The sequence below is a fragment of the Aquarana catesbeiana genome, linkage group LG12 (genome assembly GCF_042186555.1).
Source record: "Aquarana catesbeiana isolate 2022-GZ linkage group LG12, ASM4218655v1, whole genome shotgun sequence".
Lineage (NCBI taxonomy): Eukaryota > Metazoa > Chordata > Amphibia > Anura > Ranidae > Aquarana > Aquarana catesbeiana.
Genome location: NC_133335.1, coordinates 193,916,687 through 193,930,668, shown reverse-complemented (window position 1 = coordinate 193,930,668; position 13,982 = coordinate 193,916,687). Strand labels below are relative to the sequence as shown.

Genomic DNA, 13,982 nt, shown 5'->3' with positions numbered 1-13,982 from the left:
TGATGATTTAACATCCAACCGTATCTTTAAAGTGTAGGCCACAGCATCCACCCATGTTCCACTAGCTGGGCTGGATCTTTTGATAAAAGGAGGATATCATCTCGTTAGTGATAAGAACTGAGACCCAGTTCTCATAAGGAAGCTAGGATAGTGATCCGAGCCCTCGTGAGGGCTTTAAGAGAAGTGCAGGGTCCGAAGGGGAGATTCTGGAATTGTAGATGGGCTTGGTCGAGTGAAAATCTCAGATACTTCTGTAACAGTTGTAGTATGGGTGCGTATGGGTGTGTGCAAGTAAGCATCCCTGAATCCCCGGGTACATCTAATTCTGGAGTTCCGTGGAATCAAGTCTGACTTTCCTCCTGTGATGCGGGAAATGGCTTTCTGTAACTTTTCTGCAAAGAGTGATTTACAAATAAAAAAAGGGTATTTATACTGATTTTGTTTTGACAGTGTCAGCTGCCCGTAGTTCTGACCACAATACCCATATGGCTATCACAAGTAGTGATCTTGCGAAGTAACGAATTGTATGCATCACCGTCTCACAAGTGAAGTCTGCTAAGAGCCATAATGCGTCCAAAGACTTGACTATATCTTCCCTAGGAACATTTTGATGAATCACCGTTTCCATGTTTTTGGTCCAGATAAGGCAATTGCTGACTTCCAGGTGTTTACCCGCCATTTGGTAAGCTCCTTTAAGTTGGGGGTCTATTCATCTGTCTAAAGGATGCTCAATTGAGGCTGAATTATCGATTGGTGAAATGAAATTCTTTGTTATACGAACCACTGCCGCGTCTACCTCCGGTGGACCGTCTGGCATTGCAGAATCTTGTTCCGAACGTGGATAAAGTTTTCCTAGGCAATTAAGAGGAAAAAACATTATTTTTTTTTCCCCTTCAACAATGTCTCTGATATCATCCATCAGAGTAAACCTATGTTTCCACTATTGCGACCTGAAAGTCGCACGATTTTGCCACGATTTTGATGCGACTTGAAACAATGCCTGTGTATTCTTGAGGTCTATGGACCTCAAGTCGCATCAAAGTGGGACCAAAGCAGTGCAGGGACTACTCTGAAGTCGCTGCGACTTTAAAACGTACAGATAAACGGTACTCATTGGAAATCATGGGGTACGACTTGTCATACGACTTTGCAGCCCCAAGTCGCATGACAAGTTGTACTAGTGGAAACTGAGCTGAAAGAAGGAAACCTGCTTCTTTAGAAATGGGAAGCACATCTTTTAACTACTCAGATGTAGTGTCGGGTTCCTCGCCAATAGCTGGCTTTACAGCCTGGACATAACTAGGAAAAAGTTGAAGTCCGGGGGCCGAGCTCTTCTGAGGTATCCTCAGATGGCCTACCATCATCCAGATGTCTAAGAGGGATACTTACTGCGTGGTGAGAGGATTCTCTCGAGGGTGGGCCAAGAAGAGTTAACTCCTTTGGAGGAGATTGAGCTAATTGCTGCAATGGAACTGCTGTTGCTCGTTCCCTATGTATCCCCTGCCCATCTTTTGAGTAGGACAGCTTGCCTATTAACCCTCTGACTTTCTGTCTGCTGCATAGACTCTAATGCCCCGTACACACGGTCGGATATTGATCGGACATTCCGACAACAAAATCCTAGGATTTTTTCTGACGGATGTTGGCTCAAACTTGTCTTGCATACACACGGTCACACAAAGTTGTCGGAAAATCCGATCGTTCTAAACGCGGTGACGTAAAACACGTACGTCGGGACTATACAGTAGCCAATAGCTTTCATCTCTTTATTTATTCTGAGCATGCGTGGCACTTTGCTTCGGATTTGTGTACACACGATTGGAAATTCCGACAACGAATTTTGTTGTCGGAAAATTTTATAGCCTGCTCTCAAACTTTGTGTCGGAAAATCTGATGGAAAATGTCCGATGGAGCCCACACACGGTCGGAATTTCCGACAACATGCTCCGATCGGACATTTTCCATCGGAAAATCCGACCGCGTGTATGGGGCATTAGGCTACTTTTACACTGAGGCGCTTTACAGGTGATACAGTGCTAAAAATAGCATCTGTATAGTGCCTGTAAAGCGCCTCTCCTGTGTCTCCAGTGTGAAAGCCCGAGGGCTTTCACACTGGAGCGGTGCGCTTGCAGGATGGTCAAAAAAGTCCTGCATCTTTGCAGCGCTATAGGAGCAGTGTATTCACCGCTCCTAAAGCGCTCCTTCCCATTGAAACAATGGGGCAGCGCCGCAAACCTGCCGGCAAAGCGTCGATACAGCGGCGCTTTGAACCCTTTTTCGGTCGCTAGCGGGGGTTAAAACCGCCCCGCTAGCGGTCGAATATCACCGGTGCCCGCCCCAGTGTGAAAGTAGCCTAGAACAGCTTTTACAGACCAATTGGCTGGTAATGGGATGACCCCACATGCTCGGCTTTTAGGGATTTGAGAGTTGGTGAATGTGAAGAACTATGTCTTTTCACGGTAGAATGCTCACCGCTTGCATGGCTTGCTGATCCTGATCTGGTTGGGGCCTTCATAGGTTTGTTTATGTCACCCTGATGTCCGCTTGGACTTCTTCTCGCATACAAGGCTGAAATACATAAACATACCAGCATAAGTGCTCTCTTTTTTTTTTTTTTTTTACTCACCTGTACGACATTCCCTACCTTAAAAGTTGGAGTGGGTCTTGTTCGGGTGGCGTACTGCTTATTTTAGGCAACAGACAGAAAAAGCAGCTAGAGAAACATAAAGGAGTTAGTGACTGGTATTTCAGCTGGAGCAAGGAAACGGTATTCCCGAGAAAAGAAAAAGAAAGAAATTACATTTGCCATTGGCAAAATGCAAGGTCCCTTCCAGGGGCTACCTGCATAGGCAACCTCCTCAGATGACAACAGGCTGCCATGCTGAAAGCCCCCAGTAATAAACAATGGAGAGGGGAGGGACATCTGTGGAAGATACAACCCTCTAAAAAATGATTTTAACAAACAAAGGCAAAAAATGTAAAACGTAAAATTATTCAAGATGGCCACCACGACCTCAAGCCGGACCGCACATGCGTGGCTGGCGGCACTAGGACCTATGTGGCCCACCGATTCAGCCCTGCCCACCGAGTTGGCTCCTGGCATCCGCACATGCACAGAGCGGGCAGGAAGACACTGAGGGACTTAGAAAAGTCGGTGCGAGGTGCGCGCCGCCCACTATAGTAACCAGGAATGAAGGTACAATATCACAAGGAGGGGAAGGTGGTGGGGGAGGAAGAAAGCGAAAAATATAGAGGAACGCAAGAAAAGGAAAGCGAGAGAGAATGGATGACAGGAGGGAGAAATGAAAGGATAAGGCTAAGTGAAAAATAGATATAGCTGCTTTCTCTGCTGCAGGCTTGAGCAAATGCCAGTATATAAATGCAGATAGGAGCTCTTAGTTAAGAGACAACTGCTGTCCCAAAAGACCCACAGAAGGGACTCCCTATTTTATCAGCGCATTTAGCTGCCCAAGAATAGGGGCTGCACCTGGGAGAGGCTTGAACCCAGCTGGAAGCTGCCGACTGCAGAGGTAAGGGACCACCATTCACTGACCATGAGGTATAATATGAGGAAAAAAAGGAGAATGCTAGGAGTGCACTAATCCTTTTCTTTTATAATATTCACTGGTCCCGAGGGAGGAGCCAAGGCGGAGCTTGTCAAAGGTATGCTACCATGGAGGCACCAGGAAAACACTTTGCATTTTCTCAACGAATGCAAAATGTTCTCTGATTGGACAAGTTGGAGATTGTGACCTCACCACTTGACCTCTCCACCTCATCCAATCAGAAAACCCATTGCATTCCTTAAGAAAATGCAAAGTGTTCCCCGAATGTCATCCATGTAAAGCAAACAACCACCTGTGTTCACAATGCAGCAGAGTAGCCACTGAGCAGGGGATGTGGAAGTTAGTGAGTTCACTGGGGTATCAGTGCCTACTACAGTGATTTCCAGCTTCCTGTGTGATCACACAGGTATGGCACATACATAATCAGTTTTTTTAGTTTTTTACTTTTGGATAGAGTAGGGAATTAAAAAAAAACATTGTCAAGTTTTTTGTGTGCTGTCTGTTGCCTTTTGTGGAGATTTTCTTTCACTTCCTGTCCTGAGAATAGCAATGAAATAAAATCTCTCCAAAATGATGGGATAACATACAGTTGTCATCTGGCAGTTGCTCCATTGCAAGATGTCACCCTACCTCCTGTTCCTGTGATAACTGTAATATTTTGGCACGTATTAGGGAACTGGGTGACAAGAGATCAAAATACGGTGCCACATCCCATTTATCTAAGAAAAAAGCAAAGAAGGGGCAGGCAGTACTTTTAAGGTACCAAGAAAAGCAATCAATTTGAAAAAATATAAATTTTATTTAAACAATTCTTTAAAATCTCAGTAAACATTTACAAGACTCACATATTATTTCTTTGGACATATACAACCACTTCCTACTCTAAAAGTTTCGCTCAGAGGAGCTTCTTCAGAAGTTTTTTGAGAAGTGTCCCATGAAGTTTTATATACTATAAGAAAAACAACAAAATCACATGGCATGTCAATAAAACATACCTATATATATTTTAGAGAGAGATAATCATACATTTTAGAGAGTACATTTTATACAAAATAATGCATAGACTAAAGCCAGTGTTTTCCATAGTACCTTAAAAGTCCTGCCTGCCCCTTCTTTCCTTTTTTCTGTAATATTTTGGTGTTTAATACAGGTATTACAGTGAAGGAAATGTATATCTATAAAATAAAATGCATTTTTTAATCAGTTATTTATTACTCATCAAGAACTTTTTTATTCTCATGTGTGCAGATACTTGAAAGATGAAGAAAGCAAGTGTCTTACAAATACAAAGGATGATTTTTATTACGTTAAGTATATTGGCTCTTTAAGAAGAAGATGAAAAGGGGATAAAAAAAACACCAATGGTAATTCTACATTTTATTTTTTTCTACAAACCTTTCCCATTTCCTTGGGCTTTGAAACACAGTTTTAATGTAGAATCTCAGCAGGGGGAATATAAGATTTACTCCATCCTAGCTGATCATAAATACTTTCTTTTAACCTTGGGCAGAAGAATGAGTCTTGGCTTTCCTTCATAATAATATAAAAAGTGGGGGAATTATTAAGGCTAACCAGTTCATGAATACAAATGAAAACTTCTGGGATAAATTGAAAGTATTACAGCGTAGATGAGGGAGCCCCTGTTTGAGTCACTTTCTTTTTGTCAGTGCATAGAAAAAAAACATGATTAACAAAAGAACATAAAAAGAGAGAGGAACCTGATAAAAATATTGCCTGTCCTTGTGTCAGGCATGGGTACTTTAAAGGTTTAAGATAGGTGTAGCACTAACTCTCGGTGGAGTTGCTGGTTTAAAGCGGGCTTGTTACCTTCACTCTTGATACCTCTGTTTCACCGGCACCGGGTCTAGGGTTCCGTTGAATTTACCTCTGGACGATATAAGCACCAAACACTTGAGTAGGTTTTCCAATGCTTTAATGAACAAATAAAGGAAGTAGCAGGAAAGAGGCAGAAGGAAAGTTGCAGGGAAGCTCAAATACCTTTCCTTAGTATTCTTCAGAACATTCTTAGTAATTGAACACTTGTAGTTGAATGGTTGAATGCGCTCCCCTTGTGGGACCCAATCTTTGCCCGCCTGGATAGGCCTCTCTCACTTGCCTAGCAGCCAGTACGCAGCACGAACAAAAGTCTCTGCCACAGACTTATTTGGAATAAAACCCGTACGATCCTCTGCCACAGGATGTATTGGTTTGCAATGAACGTCAGACACAGTACTTGAACCCTCCTCATCGGCCAGATTGATAGCAATGGCAGCCATTGTCACCTGCTGCTGACAATCCAACGATGTGGCAGGGCTGAGTCGCCCAGTCTGGGTCCGAGTCGCCCGGTCTGGGTAGCATGCACGGGTGCCCTCAGGAAAAGTGACATTTCGGGGGGGGGGGGGGATGGGTGTCTGCACTCTCCAAAGAGGGGGCCGGCAGGGGGCCCCAGAAAAGTAGGATGAGGCTGCTCTGTGCAAAACCAATGCTATTGTTATTTTAGTTTAAAAAAAAAATTATGGTTTAAAATCACTTTAAAATCCTCCCTTAAATGAGTGTAGACTCCAAATGCACCTCAAATACACATAACAACACCCATGCCACCAACTTTTATGCCCCGTACACACGGTCGGATTTTCCGATGGAAAATGTCCGATCGGAGCGTGTTGTCGGAAATTCCGACCGTGTGTGGGCTCCATCGGACATTTTCCATCAGATTTTCCGACACACAAAGTCGGAGAGCAGGAGATAAAATTTTCCGACAACAAAATCCGTTGTCGGAAATTCCGATCGTGTGTACACAAATCCGACGGACAAAGTGCCACGCATGCTCAGAATAAATAAAGAGGTGAAAGCTATTGGCTACTGCCCCGTTTATAGTCCCGACGTACGTGTTTTACGTCACCGCGTTCAGAACGATCGGATTTTCCGACACTTTTGTGTGACCGTGTGTATGCAAGACAAGTTTGAGCCAACATCCGTCGGAAAAAATCCTAGGATTTTGTTGTCGGAATGTCCGAACAAAGTCCGACCGTGTGTATGGGGCATTAGACTGCAGTTCAATGTTAGATGTTGACTATTATTAGGAAAGTCAAACTTTAATTTTAATTTTAAATTAATTTAAATAAATTTAATTTAATTTAAATTAATGTTTTAAATTTTAATTTAGTTCTCTAATATATAATAAAGAAAGCCTCTAAAAAGAGACAAAAAGAAAAGTGAAACTTCAGAACAATGGAACACCATGTGAAATTTCATATTGTGTGTTGCTTCCACAGATACTTATGAATAAAATTTTAAAACAAAGATACTGGAGCAGTCAATTCTTAAAATTCAACAGAAACTTTCACTTTTCTTTTTAGCAGCTCAGCTCATCCTGCTCCCCCCTCCCAGCAGTTATTTAGCAGCCTGCCAGCATTTTAATCTATAATATAAACACAAAACAAGTGCTTAGCAAAATGGGGAGAGCAGAGTTCTGAGACCCAACTTAACTTCAGTACTTCTATTTGAGCATGTATTGCTCTACAGTGCCTACAGCTATGGAGGTCAGGAAGGTTGTTATACTACTTTAAAAGAATATGTACACATTTAAATCTCCATGGTTTGGCCACAGTCCTGCTATTTAGTGGACCTGTCACAGAATTCCATAGCTCAAACTGATACTAATTATTCAAAGCTGACATCTTGTATCAAAACCTCCCTGGATCCACCCAAACTGTCTGCAGCCCTTACTTGGCTCTAACTTGTGCACTCTAGGACGTACTTCCTTTTTTCCTCACTATCGTACTATTAATTGGGAAACCAAACTTTGCTTAAAGTGTAAGTTCACCTTTACAGAAAATCTGTAAGGTGAACTTACACTGGACCCTGTCCCCATGGCACCCATTCCCGCTTTACCAGTCAGGGGATTTGAAATCCCCACAGCTTTCTCTCCTCTTTGCCCGCGGCGACAGGATGGGCTACACGGGTTCTGATTGGTCGGCTCCACCCATGTGACTGCACAGACCAATTAGAATGCTCCTAAACATACCTCCTGACGAGGTACGTTTAGGAGATTAAGCCGAGGAGATTTCTAAGTCCCGGACCGGTGAGACGGCTACATACGATGTCCCCTAGCAGGAGATCACCGGGCTTCAGGTCAGTGGGACCTTACAGATATTTACGTAAAGGTGAACTTACCCTTTAGGTCCCCCCCCCCCAGTGGATTGTGGGATTGTAATCTGAGAAACAAGTCACACGTTTGCTTGGTAAGCAGATGATTTGCATTTAGTTAAAGGGAATATATAGTGATTTACATTCTCCTCCCTTTGCATATGACCTGTACATTAAAGTGGTGGAGTAAAGCCGCAAGGTTTTTTACCTTAACCACTTGCTGACCGCCGCACGCAGATATACGTTGGCACAATGGCAGAGGTGGGCAAATGGGTGTATCTGTATATCCCCTTTAATTTGCGGGGCTAGTGGGCGCGTGCGTGCCCGCCGCTCACAGCGTGACCGTGCCCGTGGGTCCCACGGACTTGATTTCCACCGGTGTCCCGCAATCGTGTCACAGAGCAGCAGAACGGGGAGATACTTATGTGACATGACAGAGATCACTGCTCCCTGTCATCGGGAGCAGTGATCGCTGTCATTCATATCAGTGGTAGCTCACCCCCCCACAGTTAGAATAACTCCCTAGGACACACTTAACCCCTTGATCTCCCCCTAGTGTTTAACCCCTTCCATGCCAGTGTCATTTACACAGTAATCAGTGCATTTTTATAGCACTGATCGCTGTATAGATGACAATGGTCCCAAAATAGTGTCAAAAGTGTCCGATGTGTCTGCCTTAATGTCGCAGTCACGATAAAAATCACAGATCGCACCCATTACTAATAAAAAAAAATTAATAATAAAAATGCCATAAAACTATCCCCTATTTTGTAGACGCTATAACTTTTGCGCAAACCAATCAATATACGCTTTTTGTGATTTTTTTTTTGACCAAAAATATGTAGAAGAATACATATCAGTCTAAACTGAAAAATATGTTTCTTTATATATTTTTGGAGGATATTTATAGTAAAAATCGCTTTTTTAAAAAAAATTGTCGCTCTTTTTTTGTTTATAGCGCAAAAAATAAAAACCACAGATCAAATAGCGCCAAAAGAAAGCTCTATTTATGGGAAAAAAGGACGTCAATTTTGTTTTGGTGTAACCTCGCACAGGTCGCACAATTGTCAGTTAAAGAAACGCAGTGCCGAATCGCAAAAAGTGCTCTGGTCAGGAAGCCCTTCTTCCGGGGCTGAAGCGGTTAATGCATTAAGTAACTACATTGGTGCTCTTCAGTCTTCTGCTTGACCCCTTCACAGGACTTTTTGTATAGTGATTCTAATGAACTATCATCCTTTGGGAACCTGTATGCTGAAGTACAACAAAGCAAGCACATTAAAGTCACCCTATTTTAATTGTCAAACAAGATAGTACAATTAAGGTCTAGCATTCCCCATATGCCAAATGCAATCCAAAATCACCTTGTAGCAGTTGTTTCACAGCAAGCAAAATATTAAAGTAAGACATAAAAGTAAAACGAGATCTTGTCTTTTATAGAATGTACGAAGAACATTCAAAGGAAGGAGAATGGTTCATATCGACTATCACATTTTGACATTCCAGACTATAGTGAAGTAGTCTGAAAGAGTTTTCTGGTGCAGTCCATTTCCCAAGCTGATCATGAAGCTGGCTTTCAATAAAGCTCTTGGCAAGATGAGATTTGAAGAAAGCTTGTCATACTACAGAACACAATTGCTGTATTCGGTAGAATATCTTCAGAAATACTTTTACTAGGTAACAACTGGTGGAATATTGTTGTTGGGAGAAATGAAAGGCAGGTTCTCTGGCACAAGGTTACACTGTCCATATGTTTAGAAACGTCCTTCAATGTTTGAGAAAAAAGAAATGTCCTTCGACCATAACGAAAAAATATTTTGGATGGAATCATGAAAGCTTCATCCAAAACAAATGTGTGTATGATTGTGAACTTATACGGGTCATAGATGCTGGCCTAGCTTCAACAGCTAAAGGCTTTTTAAACAGTACTCAACCCCCCCTTGTTATTTTTCTTTGTCTCTTACCTGTATTTATGGGTTCTCTTCAAAACACATACTCACCTGCACAGGGAATTCATCGTTATCCCAATGTGATCCACTCTTGGGTGACACCACACTGCCATCTTGGTCCTCTTCAGCTGGCTGCCGCTTCTGGGTGCAGGCGACCAGCTACTGATGACTCCTTGGTCATTGGCCCACCCCTCAGCCCACCTCCTCCTGGCCGCTCTGGGTGCCTGATCCTGCAGCCTCCTGGGAGGTGTGATGTAGGTAGGCTGCAGGATCAAGTACGCAACATTCTGACCTAAGTGAGAATGGCAGCAGATGGTGCAAATGGAAAAAAAAATTAAAAAGTAAAAAAAAAAAGAGAAAAAAGCCAATTCTGCCTGGTGGGATGCTTAAACTAACTCTGTTTTTGGAATTAATGGCTCTAAAAACAGAAGGTTTTTCACTTTAAAGAAGATCTTCCGCCTGTTTGCAAACAATTAAAAGTCAGCATTAACAAATCCTGCAGCTGCTGACTTTTAATAAAAGGACATTTACCTTTCCAAGGATCGTGTGCCATCCTCAACCGGGCCGGTTCTTTGCCAATCTTCGAGTACCTGCTGCCAGTATGTTTAGTGTGGGAAGCTGCCTTCCCATTGCGCATATGTGAGCCACGCTGCGTTGTGTGAAAGGTCTTGCAGCCTTGTGGGTGCAGGGGATTTGCAGCACTGAAGGGAAGACAGAGTTGCACTCCATGGTCTAGAAAATACTGTATATGTTTATTAAAAGTATTTGTAGCTGCTGACTTTTAACTTTGCCATGAATGAACAGTGCTTTGTGAATGGAGGAGGTAGACCTTTCATTCATCCGCCCACCCTCCAATCATGGATCGCTTTTCAATCATGGAGACTACAGTACAGCTTGTATGAATGGAGAACAGGGGAGGAAAGGACAGGCATTGTCACCACTCTTGATAAGTGCTGTCACAGGTGTAGCACTTGCATTACTCCGCGCAGCACCAGAATATTACAGCTGCTGGGTATGGAAGAGGGGCAAAGGACTTAAGATTTCCACAGAAGCAGGCACCAGCACAAGGGATACTTTGCATTATGTAACGTCTCCTGTGCTGATTTTTTTTTTTTTACTAACTCATTACTAAATTTAGACTGTAAAGTAATTTTTATTGCAACTTTTACATAAAGAAAAGCATTTTATATGCTTACTGAGTGAATTCTCTATTAATCTCTAAGCTGGGAGCAAGCAGTCAGAAAAGAAATCTCTGTTGCCCATGGATGCATATGTACGGCATGTGGATGGTAAAGCCCACCATTTTTTAAACCACTCATACACTAAAAATTAAGAGATTTAAGATTAAGGCTTCTTAGCCGAAACGCGTCAACTTATAGCCATTACCCGTGTACCCATGTAACTAATAAAGTACTTTTATTCAAGAGCATGCCAGCCTTTCTGATTTAAGACTCATACACAAAAAAGTATTGGTAATTGATATTGGTGTCTTTACACGCACATTAACTTTAATAGCAACCCAGGCTTAGTCCGTAGGGTTCAATAAGGAGTTGCCCCACACTTTGCAGCTATAACAGCTTCAACTCTTCTGGGAAGGCTGTCCACAAGGTTTAGAAGTGTGTCTATGGGAATGTTTGACCATTCTTCCAGAAGCGCAGGAGGTCAGGCACTGATGTGGCCAGGAAGCATGGGCGTCATGTGCGAGTTGGTTCCACAGCTGCTGCAGATCTGTGTCATTGAGCTTACAGAGCTCTTTACTGCCACCTCTGGCTGTTTCCTGTATGTGTGCTCCTCATGTTTGCTTTGCTGCCTGTTGTATTTTCACAGCGACATGTGGAAACAGGACTTGGGAGAAGGAAGACCACCTTACAAGTGGGGGCTGGGAGTACAAGTGAAGGGAAGAGATTGTTTGTGTACGGGGGGGGGGGGGGGGGGAGCTGTGTGTGTGGGGGCCTTACATATACACAGATAAGGGTGGCAGCTGACTGAATACAGGTATGATCAGTGAAGGGGGTGCCAGATTTAGGAAAGATCATATCATCTGTCCTGTTCTGTATACAGCTATATACACCCATCTTCCTTCCTGTATTCCTCCATCATCACTGACTGCAGATATACATCATCTGTCCTGTATATATATAGCTGTATACAGGACAGATAATGTATATCTGCAGTCAGTGATGATGGAGGAAGGTCTCTATATACAGGTAACTGTATATACCCACCTTCCTTCCTGTATATAGAGACCTTCCTCCATCATCACTGACTGCAGACATACATCATCTGTCCTGAATACAGCTATATACACCCACCTTCCTTCCTGTATATATTAATACCATCCACCACCTCTATATACGCATACTGCACACCCTCCGTACTGTACAGGCCACATTTGATGGGCACAATGAGGCTGCAATTGATGGGCAGACTAAGGCTGCATATAATGGGCACATGCCTGTGCTTTATGTGATAATGACTAAGCCCCTTACCCTTCATGACATTGTCGAAAAGGGGCGGAGCATGGGTTTTCTTAAAATTATGCCCCCCACCTGAAAAAAGTTCTGTGGACGCCCATGCCAAGAAGGACTGTAAAGACATGGATGAACGAGTTTGCAATGGAGGAACTTGACTGGCCTGACCTCAACCTGATAGAACACCTTTAGAACGGACTTTTGAACGAACGGACTTGCCTACACACGATCACACCAAAGTCCGACGGATTCGTACATGATGACATACGACCGGACTAAAATAAGGAAGTTCATAGCCAGTAGCCAATAGCTGCCCTAGCGTGGGTTTTTGTCAGTTGGAGTAGCATACAGAAGAGCGGATTTTTCGACCGGACTCGAGTCCGTCGGAAAGATTTGAAGCATGTTTCAAATCTAAAGTCCGTCAGATTTTCGACAGGAAAAGGTCCGATGAAGCCCACACACGATCGAATTGTCCGCCGGACTCGGTCCGTCGGACCAGTCCGGTTGAAAAGTCTGCTCGTGTGTACACGGTTTTAAAGATTTACTTCTGTTCCATGGAGTTTCTTTCCTCTCTGATCTGAATAAATAACACTGCAGAGGAAATAGAGCTTTAATTTCCCGCACAGAAAAGTGATGTTAGACTGAGAAACCAGAACATTTTATAAGATTACCTACTGTTACTCAGCAGGACTCTCCATTCAGACAGTCAGGTCACCATCTGCTGACATTCAGCTAGAGTAAAAAGACATATGTGTCCAGTACATCTTTCTGCTTAGCTAGTTTTGTGAAGTCTTTCGTTTTTAAAGCTGACAGGTTAAATTTCAAGACCACTGAAAGAATGTTGGAACAACAACAGAACAAATACACATGCTACGTTGTCAACGGAGTCTAGTATAGCTGGTCATCTTTTTATGCTGAGGATACCTACAGACAGTGATGGCGAACCTTGGCACCCCAGATGTTTTGGAACTACATTTCCCATGATGCTCAAGTACACTGCAGCGTGCACCAGCATCATGGGAAATGTACTTCCAAAACATCTGGGGTGCCAAGGTTCGCCATCACTGCCTACAGATATTATATGTTCATCACCCGATCCTGCCAAAATTAAAAGGATTGGGGGATAACAGGAACAAATGATGGCACATTTACGTAAACCTCACCATTTGCTCTTGAGTGATTGATGGAAAAGTGTCTAAAGGCCGTTTTGATTTTTCTGACCTATAGTTACCCTATGACAGCCTCAGTACTGGGTGTAGCTGGTCTGCATCAAGACATAGCCTATATTGCCAATAGTAATGGGGCGCCTGCCTTTACATGCACATGAACTTTAACGGCATCCCAGTCTTAGTCCGTAGGGTTCAATATTGAGTTGGCCCACCCTTTTCAGCTATAACAGCTTCAACTCTTCTGGGAAGGCTGTCCACAAGCTTTAGGAGTGTGTCTTTGGGAATGTTTGACCATTCTTCCAGAAGCGCATTTGTGAGGTCAGACACTGATGTTGGACAAGAAGGCCTGGCTCACAGTCTCTGCTCTAATTCATCCCAAAAGTTTTCTGTCAGGTTGAGGTCAGGACTATGTACAGGCTAGTCAAGTTCCTCCACCCCAAACTTGCTCATCCAAACTATATCGCCAAAAGTATTGGGCCACCCCTCTAAATCATTTGCTGGAGGGAAGGATTATGGTGTGGGGCAGTTTTTCAGTGGTTGGGCTTGGCCCCTTAGTTCCAGTGAAGAGAACTCTTAAGGTTTCAACTTACCAAGACATTTTGGACAATTTCATGCTCCCAACTTCATGGGAACAGTTTGGGGATGGTCCCTTCCTGTTTTAACATGACTGTGCACCAGTGC

General features: G+C 43.2%; 1 protein-coding gene across 2 annotated transcripts in view; it reads right to left on the bottom strand.

The window, feature by feature from the left end:
- ASIP (agouti signaling protein) overlaps nt 1-13,982 on the bottom strand; it is a 129,960-nt gene that overhangs the window by 88,259 nt on the left and 27,719 nt on the right. The window contains exon 2 of one of the 2 annotated variants that reach the window (XM_073606362.1): nt 2,473-2,568. The exons of the other annotated variant lie outside the window; for it this stretch is intronic. Within the exon in view, the coding sequence (XP_073462463.1) occupies nt 2,473-2,515 (43 nt within the window). The 5' untranslated portion in view covers nt 2,516-2,568. The remainder of the gene's footprint in view (nt 1-2,472; nt 2,569-13,982) is intronic. 2 annotated transcript variants of the gene reach the window in all.